The 20,125-nt window shown below is 51.0% G+C and overlaps 1 protein-coding gene and 1 long non-coding RNA gene across 6 annotated transcripts; both read left to right on the top strand.

The window, feature by feature from the left end:
* Positions 1 to 1,245: 1,245 nt before the first annotated feature.
* LOC126930270 (uncharacterized) lies at positions 1,246 to 19,468 on the top strand. The gene is made up of 2 exons (XR_007717549.1): positions 1,246 to 1,314; positions 19,403 to 19,468. It is a non-coding gene; the product is annotated as an uncharacterized LOC126930270 (long non-coding RNA).
* NRIP2 (nuclear receptor interacting protein 2) lies at positions 8,349 to 19,468 on the top strand. 5 transcript variants are annotated; one of them, XM_050747120.1, is made up of 6 exons: positions 8,401 to 9,165; positions 13,249 to 13,401; positions 16,302 to 16,384; positions 16,667 to 16,788; positions 17,039 to 17,152; positions 17,469 to 19,468. In XM_050747120.1, the coding sequence occupies exons 1-6, from the start codon at positions 8,974 to 8,976 to the stop codon at positions 17,492 to 17,494; spliced, it is 690 nt and encodes a 229-aa protein (XP_050603077.1). In that variant the 5' UTR covers positions 8,401 to 8,973; the 3' UTR covers positions 17,495 to 19,468. The 5 variants fall into 5 exon arrangements, with proteins under 5 accessions (XP_050603075.1, XP_050603073.1, XP_050603074.1 ...); XM_050747119.1 differs by having other exon boundaries at positions 8,402 to 9,165; positions 17,039 to 17,091; positions 17,711 to 19,468; XM_050747118.1 differs by having other exon boundaries at positions 8,349 to 9,165; positions 16,667 to 17,091; positions 17,711 to 17,753.
* Positions 19,469 to 20,125: the final 657 nt, after the last annotated feature.

The following is a 20,125-nucleotide window of genomic DNA, read 5'->3' as shown; positions in this document are numbered from 1 at the left end:
CAGGTGCCCGCCACCACGCCCAGCTAATTTTTTGTATTTTTAGTAGAGACGGGGTTTCACTGTGTTAGCCAGGATGGTCTCGATCTCCTGACCTCGTGATCCGCCCGTCTCGGCCTCCCAAAGTGCTGGGATTACAGGCTTGAGCCACTGCGCCCAGCCGGGAGTTACTGCTTAATGGGTACAGGGTTTCTGTTGAGGACGGTGATGAAAAAGTTCTGAAAATAGATAGTGGTGATGGCAGCACAACATTGTGAATGTACCACCTCATGCCGCTGATTTATATACTTATGAATGATTAAAATGATAAATGTTATGATATGTATATTTTACAGATTAAAAAATTTTAAAAAGGAATACATGTTACAACATGGATAAACCTTGAAAATATTATGCTAAATGAAAAAAGCCAGACACAAAAAACCACATATTGTATGACTGCATTTGTATGAAGTGTCTGGAACATGCAAAGCTACAGAGCTAGAAGGTGAATGGATGCTTTCCAGATGCTGAAGGAGGGGAGAATTGAAAATATTTTGGAACTAGGTAGGGGTAGTGGTTGCACAACATTGTGAATACATGAAAAGCCACTGAACTGTACACTTTAAAATGGTAAATTCTGGGTTATGTGAATTTCATCTAAATTAAAAATAATATAATACATCGAACTCTTGTAGAGAGTTTCCTTCTAACACCACGTCCATAATTCTGTTACATGGTCCTTCTCTTTGCCCCTCTCTCCATGGTGTATGTGAGCGTATGTGGGATGGGGTGTGTGAGAACAGAATTGAGGGGTGAAGGAGCATTTCCTGAGTTCTCCACGGGAATGCTGGGGCTCTGGGAATTTACCCATTCTCCTCACTCCGAATGAGGAATGAGTGTGGAAAGGAGTAGGTCTCTTTACATAGGATCCAAAAATGCCAAAGCTGGGCAGGCCATTAGAAAACAAGCCTTGGGCCAGGCGTGGTGGCTCACGCCTGTAATCCCAGCACTTTGGGAGGCTGAGGCGGGTGGATCACGAGGTCAGGAGTTCAGGACCAGCCTGAACAACATGGTAAAACCCCGTCTCTACTAAAAATACAAAAATTAGCCGGGCCTGTTGGTGCACGCCTGTAATCCCAGCTACTTGGGAGGCTGAGGCAGGAGAATTGCTTCAACTCGGGAGGTGGAGGTTGCAGTGAGCCCAGATCACACCATTGCACTCCAGCCTGGGCAACAGAGTGAGACTCTGTCTTAAAAAAACAAAAAGAGGCCGGGCGCGGTGGCTCAAGCCTGTAATCCCAGCACTTTGGGAGGCCGAGGCGGGCGGATCACAAGGTCAGGAGATCGAGACCACAGTGAAACCCCGTCTCTACTAAAAATACAAAAAAAAAATTAGCCGGGCGCGGTGGCGGGCGCCTGTGGTCCCAGCTACTCAGGAGGCTGAGGCAGGAGAATGGCGGGAACCCGGGAGGCGGAGCTTGCAGTGAGCCGAGATCGCGCCACTGCACTCCAGCCTGGGCAACAGCGTGAGAGTCCGTCTCAAAAAAAAACAAAAAAACAAACAAACAACAACAAAAAAAGAAAACACGCCTAACGACCTCAGACTTCAGATGGCCCAACTGAAGCCCATCGAGAAGCGAGTTGCTCCGGACCACGAAGCCAGGCAGCCTCCCGGTGAGAGGACGGGAGGACGGGAGGACGGGAGGGGTCTGCCGCAGCCGGGACTGCAAGGCCTGTGCTGTCATCTGCTTCTTGGGCTACTTGCCACCTTACAATGAGAGGCCCTGGGCATGGTTAGGGGGTCGGCAAGAAGATTTAGGGAGTGGGAGGAAGAAAGCTATTGGGATTCTTTTTTTTTTTTTTTTTTTTTTTTTTTTTGAGAGGGAGTCTCGCTCTGTCGCCCGGGCTGGAGTGCAGTGGCCGGATCTCAGCTCACTGCAAGCTCCGCCTCCCGGGTGCACGCCATTCTCCTGCCTCAGCCTCCCAAGTAGCTGGGACTACAGGCACCCGCCACCTCGCCCGGCTAGTTTTTTGTATTTTTTAGTAGAGACGGGGTTTCACCGTGTTAGCCAGGATGGTCTCGATCTCCTGACCTCGTGATCCGCCCGTCTCGGCCTCCCAAAGTGCTGGGGTTACAGGCTTGAGCCACCGCGCCCGGCCTCTTGGGATTCTTGAAAACGAGCTGCCTACTCTCTGGCCTGAAGCTAGGGGTGAGCGGACAGGAAGCTGCACTCACACAGGCTCCCGCCCCGGCAGGCTCTGCCCACCCGGAAGCTCCCAGCCTCAAGGCAGGACTTCACCCCGCCCCACCACCTTCCAGCCCGGCTCTCCGGAGCAGCCTCTGCTCTACAGCAGGGTCCAGGCCCTCTTGTTTATCGGCCAGAGACACACAAGCAAGGCTTCTGGCGCCCCCTAGCTCCAGCAGGCCATGGGGGTCTGCGGGGCAGCAATAGCAAGCACGCGACCTCCCGGGCCTGGGGACCCTCACGAGGCCATCCGCAGCCAGGCAGGTGCAGTGGTGCGCACCTGTAGTCCCAGCTACTTGGGAGACTGAGGCAGAAGGATCGCTTGAGCCCAGGATTTCCAAACCAGCCTGGGGAATATAGTGAGGAAAGAAAGAAAGAAAAAAAAAAAAAAAAAAAAAAAAAAAAAAAAAAGAAAGGAAAGAAAGGAAAGAAAGCAAGAAAGGAAGAAAAGAGAAGAAGAGAAAAGAAAAGAAACGAAACCCCAGCCCAGCCTACATACACTTGGCTGGCAACCGAGAACAACTTCCTTACTCCATTCCCACGAACGAATGAACCTAGAGGTCCTGAAAGCCTTTGGTGGGGTGGGGTGGGGGGATCTCTGGATCTGGATCTGCCTGAAGATCCACTCTTTCACCACAGCTGGAGTGCAGCTCTGAGAGAGAGGCAGGGGTGAAGGCATGGACACCCCTCTCCCCTACATCCTTCGCTCCCCAGGACACCCTGTGCCCTGCCGAATGCCATCAGCTTCATGGACAATAGTTAATCCCAGCAAAGGAAGTCTTCCCAGCCATTTCCGGGCCAACAACTCCCTTCCCTCCACCTCCCCCTTTCCAAGCCTGATCTTGGTGTCATGACCTAAGTTGCTGATGCAAGTTCCTGAGCTGCTGGGAGCTTAAGGAATGGCTGGGGCCAGGGAGTCTGAAAGCTGTGGGGACTGGGAACCCCTGGGGGATCATACAGGGCCACCCACGTTGCCAGTCATGCTCTGCCAGGATTGTCTCATCTAATTACCATGCCTCAAAAAGCCCCATAGCTGCTCCTTGAGATGACAAATCTGAGCCAAGATCCCCTCTGCAGACAGCTCCCAACTTACCTTCCACCTTCCCTAGGACCCTCCGGCCTTCATTTCTACTCATCGCTGCCTCACTTGCTAGGAGCCCCTTGTCTTCATGCCTCTTTTCCAGCACTGAGCCCTGTCCTTAGCTGTGCTGCCACCGAGCCACACACATTTGCTTTTTTCATTACACAGTGTAAATAGCGGCTGCTGCCTACTTGCCATTGCAGTTAGCGGTTCCTGTGGCTATTCACATGGTTGCTCCACTTATGTTAGTCCCAAGCCAATTCATTCTCTGCCAGTCCCAGGGCAGAGCCTCATGAATGCCTCCATGCTTGTAAAGAATGTTGCTGCATCTTGCCATTGTCCAAATTTCAAGGTAGGAATTTCGATGTGTGGCTTCCCTTAGACTACCCTTATGTTTACTGGGTGTTTACTGAACACTGACACTAGGTATCATGACATGGTTCCCAAACAATAGTCAGTGACTTCATTAGTCTGAGTATCACTAGAAAGGGGAGGTTGTGTCCAAGGGTGCCACGTGCAGGCCCACAGCTTAGGCAAGGAGGAGGGAAAAAATACAGAGGAGTGGATCAGGAAATAAAAAAAGATAAACAAAGAGGGAGGTACAGGAGTGCTGAAGGTAGGTCCTATATGATTTCCATCTTGGAGATAGTAAATTGAGGCATATAATTTACTACTATTTATTGTTAATTTTTTGAGACAGGATCTTGCTCTGCTGTCCAGGCTGGTGTGATATTGGCTCACTGCAACCTCTGCCTCCTTGGTTCAGGTGATTCTCCTGCCTCAGCTTCCCAAGTAGCTTGGATTACAAGTGCACAACACCATGTCCAGCTAATTTTTGTATTTTTAGTAGAGACGAGGTTTCGTCACATTGGGCAGGCTGGTATCGAACTCCTGACCTCATGTGATCCGCCCACCTCAGCCTCCCAAAGTGCTGCGATTACAGGCATCAGCCACCAGGCCTGGCCTTATTTTATTTTTTTTGAGACAGGGTCTGGAGTGTAGTTGTGTGATCTTGGCTCATTGCAACCACTACCTCCCAGGCTTAAGCAGTCCTCCCACTTCAGCATCCCAGGTAGCTGGGACCACAGATGTGTGCCACCACGCCTAGCTATTTTTTCGTATTTTTAGTAGAGACGAGGTTTTGCCATGTTGCCCAGGCTGAACTCCTGGGCTCAAGAGGTCCTCCCTCTTTAGCCTCCCAAAGTCCTGGGATTACAGGTGTGAGCCACCGTGCCTGGCCTAGTTTACTATTTTTTGCTATTCTGCCTCATTTAAACTTCACACCAACTCTATAGATTATGTGTTATTTCATTTTTACAGATGAAGAAGCAAATGCCAGAAGATTAAGCACTTCACCCAAGGTCACCTGGCTAGTACAAGGACAGAGTTGGAACTCTTTTTTTTTTTTGAGATGGAGTCTTGCTCTGTCACCCAGGTTGGAGTGCAGTGGCACGATCTCAGCTCACTGCAACCTCCACCTCCCGGGTTCAAGAATTCTTCTGCCTCAGCTTCCTGAGTAGCTGGGACTATAGGCACACACCACCATGCCCACCTAATTTTTGTATTTTTAGTAGAGATGGGGTTTTGCCATGTTGGCCAGGTTGGTCTTGAACTCCTGACCTCAGGTGATCCACCCATTGTGGCCTCCCAAAGTGCTGGGATTACAGGCATGAGCCACTGTGCTCAGCCATGAATTGGAACTCTTGACCAGGCTCCTCTGAGTTCACCATGCCATGCTCAGGCTGCTTTCATCAACAGAGCCAAAGCACTTGACCTCTTCGTGCCTTGGTTTTGCCATCCATGAAATAGGAAAATCATCCTAGTGTCAGAAATATAAAATGTCCTTGTCTGGTAGCCTTTGGAAGATCCACCTCTTTGGGATGGCGGTGGGGAGGTGTGCTCTCCTGGCAGCAAGGGGTGCCGGGGGCCTCTGCTGGACTGGAGAACTCTGGAAAACAGCCTCATTCCTGTCTTCCGCACATCTGACAGGCCAGAGGGGAAAGCCTGAAATAGAACTGGCTGCCCTTCACCCTCCACGGGTTCAAGAGAGCTGTTTGTCTAGCTCTGAATAACCCATTCTATAAAGAATATTCCGAGAATTTCCTTATGTGGCAGGGCACTGCACTGGGTGATTTCACTGGGCCGGAGGAGCTCTCCTCTCCATCCCTACCAGCAGAGACAAGAATGGGCACTATTCAGCCTTGAGGAATGAATGTTGAAAAGATGGAAAGATCTTTGAAGGCATGAACGGCTGTGACAAGGAAGGTGGGATACAGTTCATCTCCATCTCTGCTAGGCTTGGAGAAGAGAGGATGGACTTTGAATACAGCCACCAGGACTTAGATTTAAAAAAGAACATTCTGATAGAATTGAGAATAATTTGCTCAGGATAATGTCCTCCAGCTGCCTCCGTGTTGCTGCAGAGGACAGGATTTTGTTATTTTTTATGGCTCCATACTATTCCATGGTGTATTTTCTTCAGCACTTACTATCACCTGAGCTTATACATTTAGTTGTTCATTATCTACCTTCTCCATTAGAATGTGAACTCCACGAGGGCAGGGACCTCATCTGGCTCTCCACTGTACACCCAGGGCCTAGCTCAGTGTCCAGTACGTGGTAGGTGCTCAATAAATATTTTTCTGAATGAAAAGAAACTTCATCGGTGGCTCACGCCTGTAATCCCAGCACTTTGGGAGGCCGAGGCGGGCGGATCACAAGGTCAGGAGATGGAGACCACGGTGAAACCCCGTCTCTACTAAAAATACAAAAAAAAAAATTAGCCGGGCGCGGTGGCGGGCGCCTGTAGTCCCAGCTACTCAGGAGGCTGAGGCAGGAGAATGGCGTGAACCCGGGAGGCGAAGCTCGCAGTGAGCCGAGATCGCACCACTGCACTCCAGCCTGGGGGACACAGCGAGACTCCGTCTCAAAAAAAAAAAAAAAAAAAAAAAAGAAACTTCATTCAGAGAAGAACCAATGCAGTGAAGGAGCCATATTTCACACTTCCATTTTTTTCTCTCAGAATTTCTGAACTCAGATCCATTCACTTCAGAGAATAAGACATTTTCCAAATGTCTTGGACGAGAACACGCTCACTTCTACTCCTAACAGTTCAGAATGGCTTAATCTTCCTGAATAGTTGGATGAAGTTTCTTCCCCCTCTGTCTCATTATTAGAGACCAATGGAGTTATTCCTTGTTGATTAATTAATTTTTTTTTTTTGAGCCGGAATTTCACCCTGTCACTTAGGCCGGAGTGCAGTGGCGTGATCTTGGCTCACTGTAACCTCTGCCTTTCAGGTTCAAGCGATTCCCCCACTTCAGCCTCCTGAGCAGCTGGGATTACAGGCATGCGACACTATGCCTGGCTAAGTTTTGTATTTTTAGTAGAGAAAGCGTTTCACTACATTGGCCAGGCTGGTCTCGAACTCCTGACCTCAAGTGATCCACCCACCTCAGCCTCCCAAAGTGCTGGGATTAGAGGCATGAGCCACTGTGCCTAGCTAATTTTTTTTTTTTTTAATTCTCTGTTAGGTCAAAAAAATGATGAGGGGAGGAAACTGAGGTGTCATGGGCAAGGCCCGACAACCAACAGGAAGGTGCTGCAGGGCGGGTTCCTTCTGACAGCTGTAAGGTAGGGTCCGCTCCACGCCTCTCCCCTGGCTTCTGGGGGTTTGCTGATCATCTCGGGTGCTCCCTGAATTGCAGACGCATCATCCCGATCTCAGCCTTCACATGGCGTTCTCCCCGTGTGCATTTCTCTGTGTCCAATTTCCTCCTTCTAGTAAGAGCGCAGTCATATGGGAGTAGGCTCATCCTAATGACCTCATCTTAACTTCACCATGTCTGTAAAGGTCCCATCTCCAAATGAGGTCACATTCTGAGGTACTAGGGGTTAGGGGTACATTTGGGGGGTGAAGGAAACAATTCAACCATACCACTTTCTTTCCCTCTAAATGGGGATTAGAATACAATCTTTCTTCATATAATTGCAGTGGTTGTGAAAGTGTCTCGAAGAGGCTTGGTTCCTAGTTCAGTAGACATCTGGTTTGCCTGAATGTGCACGTGCCTCGGAGCTGTCTGGGTCGGACTGCACCCTTAGGGAGCAGGGCTCAGGTGGGGTAATCATCCTGTGAGAGTCCAACACAGGTAAACAGGTGCTTGGCCAATGCATTTCTCTGATGGTGAAGAGGAAAGGCTGGAGAGAAAAATCTACTGATACGCCAGGGCTAGAAAAAGTCTGATACCAAGTGCTGGAGAGGATGTGGAACCTCAGGAGCCCCCGTGTGCAGCTGTCTGAGTGTGCACTGGTAAAAACACTCTGGCAATATGCCAAAAAGGCAAAGCTGTATATGGGACGTCCCAGCAATTCCACTCCTAGGTGTAGGTGTATACTCTAGAGAAATGCTGACACAGGTGCCCCAGGAGATGTGTGCAAAAATATTCACAGCAGCATTGTTTGTTAGACCTAAAAATGAAAAATAACCTCCATTTCCTCAATGTCATGCATGCATCTAGTGGAATACTATGTTACACAGCAGGTGAAGTCACTTAACTAGAGCTAGGCATATCGTATGGATGAATCTCACTAACAAATATTGAGCAAAAAAGAGCAGACTGCAGAAGAATAAATACAGTGAGTAGGACAAAACCAATGATGTATTGCTTAGAATGCATGTGGAAGTATTTGCATAAAGAATATAAAGAAGTATGGGCTTGATAAACACCGATTTCAGCAGGCGGAAGTGGAAGTGCACGGGGAGCTTCAACAGCTTATTTTTTAAACTGGTGATCAGTAAAGAGTACTGGTTATCTTACTCGTTATAACTTCTGTATATTTGAAATGTAACATTTTTTAAAGAGCCAGGACTTGAGGAGAGTCATGTAAAGGAGACTGAGATGCCAGGGACCATTTCTACTCGGGGGCAGATTCAGAGGTGTTCCTGCCATTCCCTGGAACCCAGAATCCAGAGTCAATTAGTTAAAGACTCTGACATCTGCTGGGCGCGAGGGAAGAGACCTAAGGAGGTAAAGCTAGGGGGATGGGAGGAGGGAAGGACACTCTCGTGCTGCCCCTCTCTGATCTGAATCCAGTTATTGGCCTGCACGCCAGCCCTGGGCTGCGGAGAAAACAGCTGGGCGGCCCTGGGAAGCCTGGGAGGGATGCAGAGGAAGGGGGGGCCACACAGGCTGGGAGGGGCACTAGGGCTGCCGCCCCCACACAGTGACAGGCGCTTCCTTGCAAACCACCTGGCACAGGCACCCTGACAGTTTACAGTACTGTCTGTCTCTCCTTCTCTCTCTCTCTCTCACACACACACACACACACACACACACACACCCACGCCCCATCCACCGCCCGCTCTGAACAGGACCCCAGCGTTGGGGACGGGGCCAAGTCAGCCAGCTGCGGGCCCTGCCAACCCTCCCTCTCTTCTAGGACTGGGTTTTTCCAGCCGGAGTCTCACTCCCTCTACAGCAATCTCGGGAAATTGGAGACGACGCGGCTGCTCCTGAACATTATTTATTTCTTTCCTCTTTCCCTCCCGCGGGGACCCTCCTGTTGGAAGGAGAGCTGCAGCACAGGACGGAGACAGGCAGGAAGAAGCAGAGAGGACTCGGTGACGCCCCCCTGAGCAGCCCCCGGCCCACTCCTCCAGCAGGGGCCATGAGCACCAAGCAGGAAGCCAGGAGAGATGAGGGAGAAGCCAGGACGAGGGGGCAGGAGGCACAGCTTCGAGACCGAGCCCACCTGAGCCAGCAGCGCCGGCTCAAACAGGCCACCCAGTTCCTGCACAAGGACTCGGCCGACCTGCTCCCGCTGGACAGCCTCAAGAGGCTCGGCACCTCCAAGGATTTGGTGAGGCATCCCCCTCCCCCGCCCGCGTCCTCTGGCCCTTTCCTTCCACTTCTCAGATCCTGAGCAGGACCAGAACATGCAGACCCTCAGCTTTCAGGTCCCGCTCCCTTGCTGAGACGGGGAGAGGTCGTATGTCAACTTGAGGCTCTTCACTGAGGATGTTACCATGGTTTGGTGGCTCTGAGGGGTCCTATTCTCACTGCTTAGCTTCCCTGCCTTTTCCCTCTAATGGCCCAAAACTTGAGGGTGGTGAGGAGCTAGGCTGTTTAGGAGTGGGGGCTTACAGGAACACAGGAACCTTCTAGAGTGGTCACTTAAAACTGGGAGGGCCTGGAGGACTGGCCAGTTTAGGGTTGTGACTTCCTGCTCCCCCTGAACCACAGGTTCCCTCCACCAGGTCTGTCTATCCATTTGTCCTTTCTCCTCAGAATCAAAGCATCGGGGGGTCTCCATCCTTTCCAGGGCATCAGGGTTTTGTGTGGCTCTTGCCAGGGGCCCCTGGCCGCCTTGAATGCTGCTCCCCCCACTCGTAAGTGGAATAGACCTTCCAGGCTCCTCTCCTCCCATCCGTCTGCAGCAGCTTTGGCCTCAGAGGAATGGGGCAGGGGAGTAACAGTAAGGATGTGAGTGGGCGGGGGACAACTGCAGATTCAGGCATTCCTCTCTGAGGCAGTGCTGACAAGCGGGGCCATGGAGCCACTTTGCTTGGGATCAGATCCTGGCTCTGCCACTTACTAACTTGGGCAATTGACTTTACGTCTCTGTGCCTCAGTTTCTTCATCTGTTAAATGAGAATAAAAGCAATCACAGGTTTGTTGGGAGAGTTGTTAGAGCTGATATATTTAAAGCACTTAGAACAGTGCGTAGTAGCAGGCGCTATCTAAATGCCATGATTATTCCCCCAGCTACTATTCCATTTAGTCTGAGAAATATTCCTGGCCTCTGACCCATGGGAGAGAGAGAATCCTTTGTGGAAAGGCTTGGGAGCACTCGATTCCCAGCCCCTCTCCTAGTCTGAGAACAGGTACTCAACCAGGCCCGTACTGAGAGGCTGGAAGCGTATCTGCCGGCCTGCGCTCCACCAACTGCTTCTCCCAGGGAAGCTGAAGGCCAGTGCAGCGCCTTGCTACCTTTCTCTACTTAGCTCTACCTTTCCACACTCCTCTCAGCCTGGGTGCCCACACCAGCACCACGGCCCAGAGGCCTGGCAATTCCCTAGCTCCCAACAAGGAAAAGGGATTGCACTGAGACTTCAATTCAAGGAACTGCCAGGGGCTTATTCCTCCTTGCAGTGGCAGCAAGCATAGCTGAAAAACAGGAATGGAGCAGGGAAGTGGGTTCTCTGGTTCTCAATGGCTAGAACCTACTGGGGACCATCCTACATCTGTTTGGCCCCAGGAGAAGGTGCTCTACTGACATTGCCATCCCAGAGTGGCAGGTCCCGCCTTCTGACGAGAAAGTCCTGAGCTTTTCACCTCTCCCCTCTGCCCAGGATGTCCCCAGTTGATCTCTAGCAGTTACCTCCTGTGGCTTTGGGAGCAAAGGCACGACAGGTAGGGGAGACTCCATTGTCTCCCTCCTTGGGATGGCTGTGGAGCAAACTGCACAACAGTGGGAGGGGCCTGAAGCTTGTGTCCATCGTGGGAAGTGCAGAGCCAGTCTCTCCAGCCAGTCCCAGAGCTCGCTGAACTTTTCCCAGCACTGGGTCTCCTGCTGGCAGTTTCGCTGCCAGGAGCAACCCCAAGGGCCTCATTAATCTAAGGGCAGAAAAACAATCCCAGGCTCCCAAGGAGAGAGGGCAGGTGGAGAGGTGCGTAGAGCCTGGGAGAGAGTCAGTCTGCAGCAAGCATTTATTGAGTGCCTACTAGATGCTGAGCCATGCCCTGGGATATAAAAATGAGCGAGGTAGACCCAGGGGCTTTCCAGGCTAATGGGAGAGTAAAATCCACACATAACATTTGTGAGAAGCATGGCAAAGGGAGCTAAGACAAGGGACCCCAGCTTGGGGTGTATGGAGAGAGAAGCATGAAGAGCTCGGAGAGGGTATCCTGGAGAAGGTACATCCTGCATGGTAAGATGTACACAGATTCCCAAACTTAAGATGCAACCTCTCTCTCAAATAAAGTGTGTTAAGTCAGTTCTTCAGTCTAGCCTCGAGAAGAGTGGGGAAGAGGAGTTTCAGGAAGAGAGGAGAGAGGAGAGAGGAGTGAAGGCATGGAGGCAAAAAGCAGCCTGGTATGAGTGGTGCTTCTGGGGCCCACAAACAGAGTGGCAGGGAAGGAGGCACGGCCCCGTCATCTGGGCTGTGGATCACCTTCAAAAGCTTGAGCTCCAGCAAGCAATGTGGGGTAGGGGGTCTTTGATGCATTTTAAATAAGAGAGTACATGGTTAGTTTCACGTTTTACTTTGGTGCTTCTCAAACTTTAACCTGCACACAAATCACCTGGGGATCTTGTCACAATGAAACATCTGATTCAGTAGGTATGAGAGTCTGCATTTTTAAGAGGCTTCGAAATGATGTTAAAGTTGCTGATCTGAGGACCACGTTTTGGAGTAGCAAGGTTTTTAGCTTCCAGTCTGAAGCTCCAAGCAGATGTATTTGAAAGGTAACAGGTCTGGAGACAGGTTATGAACTTAAGAAGGTGTTTGAGGGATCCAAGAGAGCTGCGTGGAGTGTGGAACACATGCGGTAACAGAAAGGAAGGATGGAGGCCAGGTGCTGTGGTGTACGCTTCTGGTCCCGGCTGCTTGGGAGTCTGAGGCTAGAAAATGCCTTGAGCCAAGGAATTAGAGTCCAGTCTGGGCAGCTTAGCAAGATCCCATCTTGAAAGAACAGAAGGCAAAAGAAAAGAAAAAGAAAGAAAGACGAGAGAGAAGGAAAGGAGGGACAGATTGATTCTACACAGGAGGCAAAACCGGCAGAATCTGGGAAGTGACTGGATGGAATGGGAGTGGTTGTAGATGAGGGACGGGTCAAAGATGATTCCCAGCATCCTAGTTCTTAAGAGTTTTCTGTTTGTTTGTTTTGTTTTGTTTTTTTGAGATAGAGACTTGCTCTGTCAACCAGACAGGAGTGCAGTGGTGTGATCTTGGCTCACTGCAACCTCTGCTTTCCGGGTTTAAGTGATCATCACACTTCAGCCTCCCAAGTAGCTGGGACTACAGGCACGCGCCACCACACCCAGCTAATTTTTGTATTTTTTTTTTTTTTTTTTGAGATGGAGTCTTGCTCAGTCACCCAGGCCGGAGTGTGGTGGCGCGATCTCAGTTCACTGCAAGCTCCGCCCCCCCGGGTTCCCGCCATTCTCCTGCCTCAGCCTCCCAAGTAGCTAGGACTACAGGCGCCCGCCACTATGCCCGGCTAGTTTTTTTGTATTTTTAGTAGAGACGAGGTTTCACCGTGTTAGCCAGGATGGTCTCGAGCTCCTGACCTCGTGATCCGCCCGTCTAGGCCTCCCAAAGTGCTAGGATTACAGGCGTGAGCCACCGCACCCAGCTGTATTTTTAGTAGAAATAGGATTTCACCATGTTGGCCAGGCTGGTCTCGAACTCCTGATGTCAAGTGATCCACCCACCTTGGCCTCCCAAAGTGCTGGGATTACAGGTATAAGCCACCACGCCTGGCCTAGTTCTTAAGAGCTTCTTACTGTTTTTCATCACACCACCAACCCTGGGATTTGAAGCCCACTGAAGGATGAGGTCAGAGGGGAAGTAAAAAAACAAACCTCCTAGTTAAAAAAAAATATAAGTTTGAGACAAAATTTCCCCCAAGCATACTAATTCCTGAAATGTCCCTTTAGCTACTAAGTCAGTTTAACCAAGAACGGACTATTCTCCTCTTCCCATTTCCTCACTGCTGAGCAATCTATGAGTGTCCAAGGAAAATGGCATGATTTGATACTGGGGCTTACTCTGCTCTCATTACCTGACTGCTGGGACCCTAGGGTCAGCTCCTAGGATAAGGCTCAGGTCTGGGGTGGGGGGTTTGGGGGAGCATCCTGGGATATCTAAGTGGGGTAACTGAGCAGCCTGGATACCTGGGTTTAGAACTGCCTACCTTCATTGTTTCGTGATGGAGCCAGCAGCCGCACAGTGTGATCCAAAGACGCCTGGTAGAGGGAAACCCGAATTGGCTTCAGGGGGAGTCTCCCCGGGTGCAGGCCCTGATTCATGGCCAGGAGAGCAGGAGGAGGACCAGCAGGACAGAGATTCCAGCTCTTCTGGTCAACTGCAAGGTGAGAGGCCTCCCAGGGACACACTTTCATTAACAACCCTGCCTGCGCTCACTTCACCTGCTCTCCTTTCTGCCCTGATGGCAGAGGGAGGAGGGAGAAAGGACATCTGTCTCCCTAGCTTGGACCTAACCAGGATCCTCTACCTCCTTCCTCCCTGCCCCAACCCATCTTTCCTTGGTGCAACTCCGCCTGTCACCACCATTACTCGGCCCCCTTTCCTTGGTCAAAATACAGTACTTAAATTAAGTAAGTACTCCTCAGTGTGCTCTACACAGACGAATGGTGTGCGTGCATGGATAACGTAATTCTGGAAAAAACTCATGTGTTCCAAGGCATTGGCCCTGTAATCTCTGGAACCGTTTAACCACTCAGTCACTACTGAACGTTCCCAATAAATTCCCAGTGGTCCTCAGCCACCGTCTTTGCTCTGTGCTGCTTCTACCTGGATTGCTCTCTTCTTGCTCTCCAATCATTCTGGGTCCGCATTCTGCAAGCTTTTAAAGCCCAGATCAGGTGTTACCTCCTCCTTGAAACCTTTTCTGATTTCCCCAGTAGGAAACAGCCTTTCCTGCCTCCCAACCTCTAAGGCATGTTACTCACATCCTTTTTTTAAAATATTTTTTTCTTTTTTTGAGACGTAGTCTCGCTCTGTCACCCAGGCTGGAGTGCAGTGGCGCGATCTCGGGTCACTGCAGCCTCTGCCTCCTAGGTTCAAGCGATTCTCCTGCCCCAGCTTCCCAAGTAGCTGGGATTATAGGCCCGCACTGCCACACTCGGCTAATTTTTGTATTTTTAGTAGAGACGGGGTTTCACCATGTTGGTCAGGCTGGTCTCAAATTCCTGGTGCTGGGATTATAGGTGTAAGCCACTGCGCCCGGCCCTTTTTTTTTTTTTGAAGACAGAGTTTCACTCTTGTTGCCCAGGCTGGACTGCAATAGTGTGATCTCGGCTTACCGCAACCTCCACCTCCCGGGTTCAAGCAATTCTTCTGCCTCAGCCTCCTGAGTAGCTGGGATTACAGGCAAATGCCACCGTGCCTGGCTACTTTTGCATTTTTAGTAGAGATGGGGTTTCTCCAGGTTGGTCAGGCTGGTCTCGAACTCCTGACCTCAGGAGATCCATCCACCTTGGCCTCCCAAAGTGCTGGGATTACAGGTGTGAGCCACTGTGCTCCCTGACTTTTCCAGTCCTTTTATTTATTTTTTTAAGATACAGGGTCTTACTCTGTCACCCAGGCCGGAGTGCAGTGGCATGATCAGAGCTCACTGCAGCCTCAACCTCCTGGACTCAAGCGATCCTCCCACCTCAGTCTTCTGAGTAGCTGAAATCACAGGTGTGTGCCACCACACCCGGCTATTTTTTTTTTTTTGTATTTTTAGTAGAGATGGGGGTTTCACCACATTGGTCAGGCTGGTCTTGAACTCCTGGCCTCAAGCGATCCTTCCACCCTGGCCTCCCAAAGTACTTGGATTATACATAGGTGTGGGCCATGGGGCCGGGACATTCACATCCTTTTATAGTCCTTAATAGTCCTTAAAGCTTTCTACAGGCGGTGGCTCACGCCTGTAATCCCGGCACTGTGGGAGGCCGAGGTGGGCAGATCACGAGGTGAGGAGATGGAAACCATCCTGGCTAACCCAGTGAAACCCCGTCTCTACTAAAAATACAAAAAAAATTAGCCGGGCGTGGTGGCGGGTGCCTGTAGTCCCAGCTTCTCGGGAGGCTGAGGCAGGAGAATGGCATGAACCCGGGAGGCGGAGCTTGCAGTGAGCCGAGATCGCGCCACTGCACTCCAGCCTGGGTGACACAGCGAGACTCCGTCTCAAAAAAAAAAAAAAAAAAAAAAAAAAACTTTCTGCCATATAGTAGAGTTAGATTTTACTTCCTTTAGACTCCTAAAGAATAGCACTCACTGATGTACCTTCCAGTAACATATCTTATAGCAGATACTCAACGAATGTTTGAAATGAGAAAATGACCTGTGTGTATATCCAAGTGTATATCGAAATGTCTGTCTATGTCCCAAAGTAGGTGAACTTGTCCTCCTTTGTTTCCAATGGCAAACTTCTTGGTTACCCATAGCTGAGTTTCCTAACAGGGGATTCCAGTCTTCTCATCCTTCCTCTATTCCTAACCTGGAGTTTTCGAACCAGGAGGCCATCAAACTCCCAAGGATTCCTCTAGATAGATCACCATTTCTCCATTTCTGGCAGATCTTCCCCAAACTTATGAACATATCACATATAACCACTTTTTTTTTCCCCCGTTTTATTTTTTGTAGAGACAGGGTCTTGCTGTGTTGCCCAGGCTGGTCTTGGACTCCTGGCTTCAAGTGATCCTCTTGCCTCCAAAGTGCTAGAACTACAGGCATGAGCCACCTCACCTAGCCCACTTCCTTTTTTGATTTATCCGGGAGTTCTGCCCCTATTGTGTGAATCTCATAAAAACCAGTTTTTGTTTTTTTGGGTTTGTTTTGAGATGGAGTTTTGCTCTTGTTGCCTAGGCTGGCGTGCAATGGTGCGATCTTGACTCACCACAACCTCTGTCTCCTGGGTTCAAGCGATTCTCCTGCCTCAGCCTCCCAAGTAGCTGGGATTACAGGCCTACGCTACCACGCCCAGCTAATTTTGTATTTTTAGTAGAGACAGGGTTTCACCATGTTGGTCAGGCTGGTCTTGAACTCCCAACCTCAGGTGATCCACCCACCTCAGCCTTCCGAAGTGCTGGCATTACAGGCGTGAGCCACTGCACCTGGCCCCGATAAAAGCCTGTTTTAAAGACAGTTTGTTTTCTCCACTCATTTCTAAAAGGGAGTCATCAGTGGGCTGGGAAACTGAAGGACCCAATCCCAACCCATTCTCCTAGGGACTCACTGATTCGGCACAATCCCTCTTTCTCAGTGCCAGGACCTGCTGCTTAGAGTGGCCGTGGACACAGGCACCCAATACAATCGGATCTCTGCTGGATGTCTCAGCCGCCTGGGGTAAGAGTGGCCCAAAAAAGCAAATGGGGGACAGGGTTTCTTTTTGGGCTGATGAAAATATTCTCAGATTAGATAGTGACGACAGTTGCATATTTTATCTCAATAAAGCTGTTATTTAACAAAAGAATGGCTAGAAGACTCTGGCAGAGAAGGCAAGGATTTAGACCCCACGTGAGGTCAGGGGTTGGAGGTGAACCCATAGTAGAGCGGGACGTCTGCTGATTAATGGGGTGAAGCCCACTGGGGGCTGTGGTAGCTATAACCTTTGCTTCCCAACCACAGGTTAGAGAAGAAGGTCCTAAAAGCCTCAGCTGGGGACCTGGCCCCTGGGCCCCCAACCCAGGTGGAGCAGTTGGAGCTACAGCTGGGGCAGGAGACCGTGGTGTGCTCGGCACAGGTGGTGGGTAAGTCCCCCCTTCTGCAACAGCCCTGGTGCTCGCCTCTCACCTTTCTCTTCAGGGTGGGGCAAAGGCAGAGACTTTCAGTCCCTGCAGCACAAGGAGTCCCCAGAGATGTTCTGACCATCCCTCATCTCCGTGCCAGTGCCCTCGGATCTGGGGATGGGGTGGGCAGAGAAGGAGCAAGGGCTGAGAGGAGGGCAGCAGTGACCGCTGGGAACCCTCAGCCTCTTCTGTTTTCAAATGGTTCCTGCAGATGTTGAGAGTCCTGAATTCTGCCTGGGCCTGCAGACTCTGCTTTCTCTCAAGGTAAGGCACCCACACTCAGGGCCTGATCCAAAGCACCGGGAAAAAGTAATAGAAGGCAGAGGTGGCCGGGCGCGGTGGCTCAAGCCTGTGGTCCCAGCACTTTGGGAGGCCGAGACGGGCGGATCACGAGGTCAGGAGATCGAGACCATCCTGGCTAACACGGTGAAACCCCGTCTCTACTTAAAAATACAAAAAAAAAGCTAGCCGGGCGAGGTGGCGGGCGCCTGTGGTCCCAGCTACTCGGGAGGCTGAGGCAGGAGAATGGCGTGAACCCGGGAGGCGGAGCTTGCGGTGAGCTGAGGTCCGGCCATTGCACTCCAGCCTGGGTGGCAGAGCGAGACTCCGTCTCAAAAAAAAAAAAAAAAAAGAAGGCAGAGGTGTGGAAGCCTGGACCAGGTTCTGATGAGAGTGACTTAGAGATTGGCAATTGTCCCTTTGCTTCCTTAGAGGTTCCTTACTCACCACCCAGTGAAAAGTCAAGAGAACTGGGTCACCCCCTCCAACAGGAGTCAAGGGAAATGGGGATAAGGGGGAGAGCAAAAGGCAGGTGGAAGCTGTGGGAAGTGGGAGGCAGGTGGCGGGCTGAGGTGAGCCCGCATGCCTGCTGTACACCCCACAGTGCTGCATCGACCTGGAGCGCGGAGTGCTGCGGCTGAAAGCCCCGTTCTCAGAGCTGCCCTTCCTGCCTCTGTACCAAGAACCTGGCCAGTGACTGCTGTCTCAGTCAGTCCCCAGAGGGAAAGACCTTGCCTTAGCAGAAGAGGCGTGTGGGGAATGGGTGCTCTTGAAGCCAGGTAGCTGGGGACTCCGGTGTCTGCCCTTTCAATCACCACCCTGAGCCCTGCTGTCCCATTTTCCCCAGCCGGCCACATTCCTCTCTGCTTCTCAGCAGCTGTCCTACTCCCCAGGGGGAGTTTTCACTAGAGCGCCCACGACGCCAGGTTTCTCATTCATTTCCCTCCAAGAAGAGCAAAGCCAAACCACGACCACAGATGGGAGGCTAAGCAAAATGGGGTGCCTGCCTGGGCTGGGTCGAAGGCTCTGCTGACTGCTGTCCTTGCCCAGCACCCAATTCCACCCCAAACACAACTCAACTTCCCACACCACCATGTCTCTCACCACACCTTCTGGGGCTCAGTATCTCCCACAATTACACTGCCACGCCTCACCAACCTGGGTCCCTGGACCTCCTGGTGTCTGCCTCTTGGATTCTGTGCACATCTGCACAGATGTGGGGGAAGAAACATGAGACAGAATTCAATACAACAAAGAGATGGAGTTAGTATAGGAATGTCCATCTCATAAGGCTGAGAGCTTTCATTAGTTATTTTTCTGGGGCTGCAAATGTCTGAAGCCAGTTATTGTTTGATTACCCTGTGCAAAACCTTGGACATACTTCTGCTATTAACACTAGGTATTTATCCTTCTCCACTTGCTTTTTGTACCCACCGAGCCCCTGAACTTTGGGTGTGTGTGTGGCAGAGCCTTGTAGAGAACTGCTCCTACGAGGCAGACAGGACAGTGAGGCTGTCACCACTCAGACTGAATCTATTTAGTATTCTTTCTGATTTCTGGAACTACCCACCTCGTTAGGCCTTCTTCCCATCCCCGTCTCTGGTCTCTTGAGCTTCAGCTCGCCTTGTCCTGGAATCAGGGGCTTTCTAACCCCCCGCCAGGCTTTGCCAAAGCAAAAAGACAGAGGCATTTTCTTTTTTTTTGAAGTTTGGGGTCTGTCAGGAGAGAGAGGCTTTTCTGAATTCACTGTGAAGAGAAGAACCCGAAGCTTCAGACGCCAGACCGCTGAGAGTCTTTCTGGCTGGTGTGAGTCTCTCAAATCATGGATTAGGAGTAAAGAAAGAGGCCGGGCGCAATGACTCATGCCTGTAATCCCAGCACTTTGGGAGGCTGAGGCGGGTGGATGACTTAATGTCAGGAGTTTGAGACCAGCCTGGGTAATATGGCAGAACCCCATCTCTACTAAAAAATACAAAAATTAGCCAGGTATGGTGGTGCTCACCTGTAATCCCAGCTACTTGGAAGGCTGAGGCACAAGATTGTTGTGAGCCAAGTTTGTGCCATTGGACTCCAGCTTGGGCGAAGGAGTGAGACCCAAGGAGTCTCCAAAAATAAACAAACAAACAGGGGGAGAGGAGGACAGTGGTAGAGCTAACCTGAACTGGGTGGGACCCTTGGGCTGAGACAGAGTCCTGAGCCTGGGGTAGACTGGGTTAGAGAAGAACCGGGGCCGGGCGCCGTGGCTCACGCCCTGTAATCCCAGCACTTTGGGAGGCCGAGGCGGGCGAATCACAAGGTCAGGAGGTCGAGACCACAGTGAAACCCCGTCTCTACTAAAAATACAAAAAATTAGCCGGGCGCAGTGGCGGGCCCCTGTAATCCCAGCTACTCAGGAGGCTGAGGCAGCAGAATGGCGTGAACCCGGGAGGTGGAGCTTGCAGTGAGCCGAGATCGCAGCCTGGGCAACAGCGCGAGACTCCGTCTCAAAAAAAAAAAAAAAAAAAAAAAAGAGAGAAGAACCGGGATGCGAGGAGCTGCTTGCGACACCTGGCCTGACCTTTCCCGGCTGCCTCCCCTGCCCTCAGAAGGAAAGGAGAGGGGCTCACTTATCACGTGTGCCATAGTACCTGGTCTCAAAATCCTAAAAGCTTTCCTCTCCCTCACTGCCTTGCTCCACAAGGTCCGCTTTCCTGGGTCCTGTGCTGTGCCTTTCCTTGTCTGCTTCCTGCTGCTTCTGTAACTGCAGACCCCAGGCCCAGTGGCAAGCCCTCGGTTCAGCTGCTTCTCCATTGGAATAAACTCTTGTTTCTCTATGTCAATGTTCTTCTCTGGTCTTCCTCCCTGCCTGTCAAGAGCTGAATGATAACTCTGCCCGCTGTCCCTTACAGAAAGGAAATGGGAATGTGGGCCCTCGCCCAGGCTGACCCACCTGACTAGGGTCAGTATAATTGAGAGCAATCTGAAAGCAATGGCTTTCAAACGCCTCTGACCACAGCAGGAATACATTTCACATGGCACT

This window comes from Macaca thibetana, chromosome 11, assembly GCF_024542745.1.
Source record: "Macaca thibetana thibetana isolate TM-01 chromosome 11, ASM2454274v1, whole genome shotgun sequence".
Classification (NCBI taxonomy): domain Eukaryota; kingdom Metazoa; phylum Chordata; class Mammalia; order Primates; family Cercopithecidae; genus Macaca; species Macaca thibetana.
This window is presented reverse-complemented; position numbering and strand designations above follow the sequence as displayed.

Coding starts and splice junctions, on each gene's coding strand:
- NRIP2 (XM_050747118.1), top strand. CDS start 8,974: ATGAGCACCAAGCAGGAAGCCAGGAGAGATGAGGGAGAAGCCAGGACG. Junction 9,166..13,248: donor TCGGCACCTCCAAGGATTTG/GTGAGGCATCCC, acceptor TGATGGAGCCAG/CAGCCGCACAGTGTGATCCA. Junction 16,385..16,666: donor GGATGTCTCAGCCGCCTGGG/GTAAGAGTGGCC, acceptor TCCCAACCACAG/GTTAGAGAAGAAGGTCCTAA.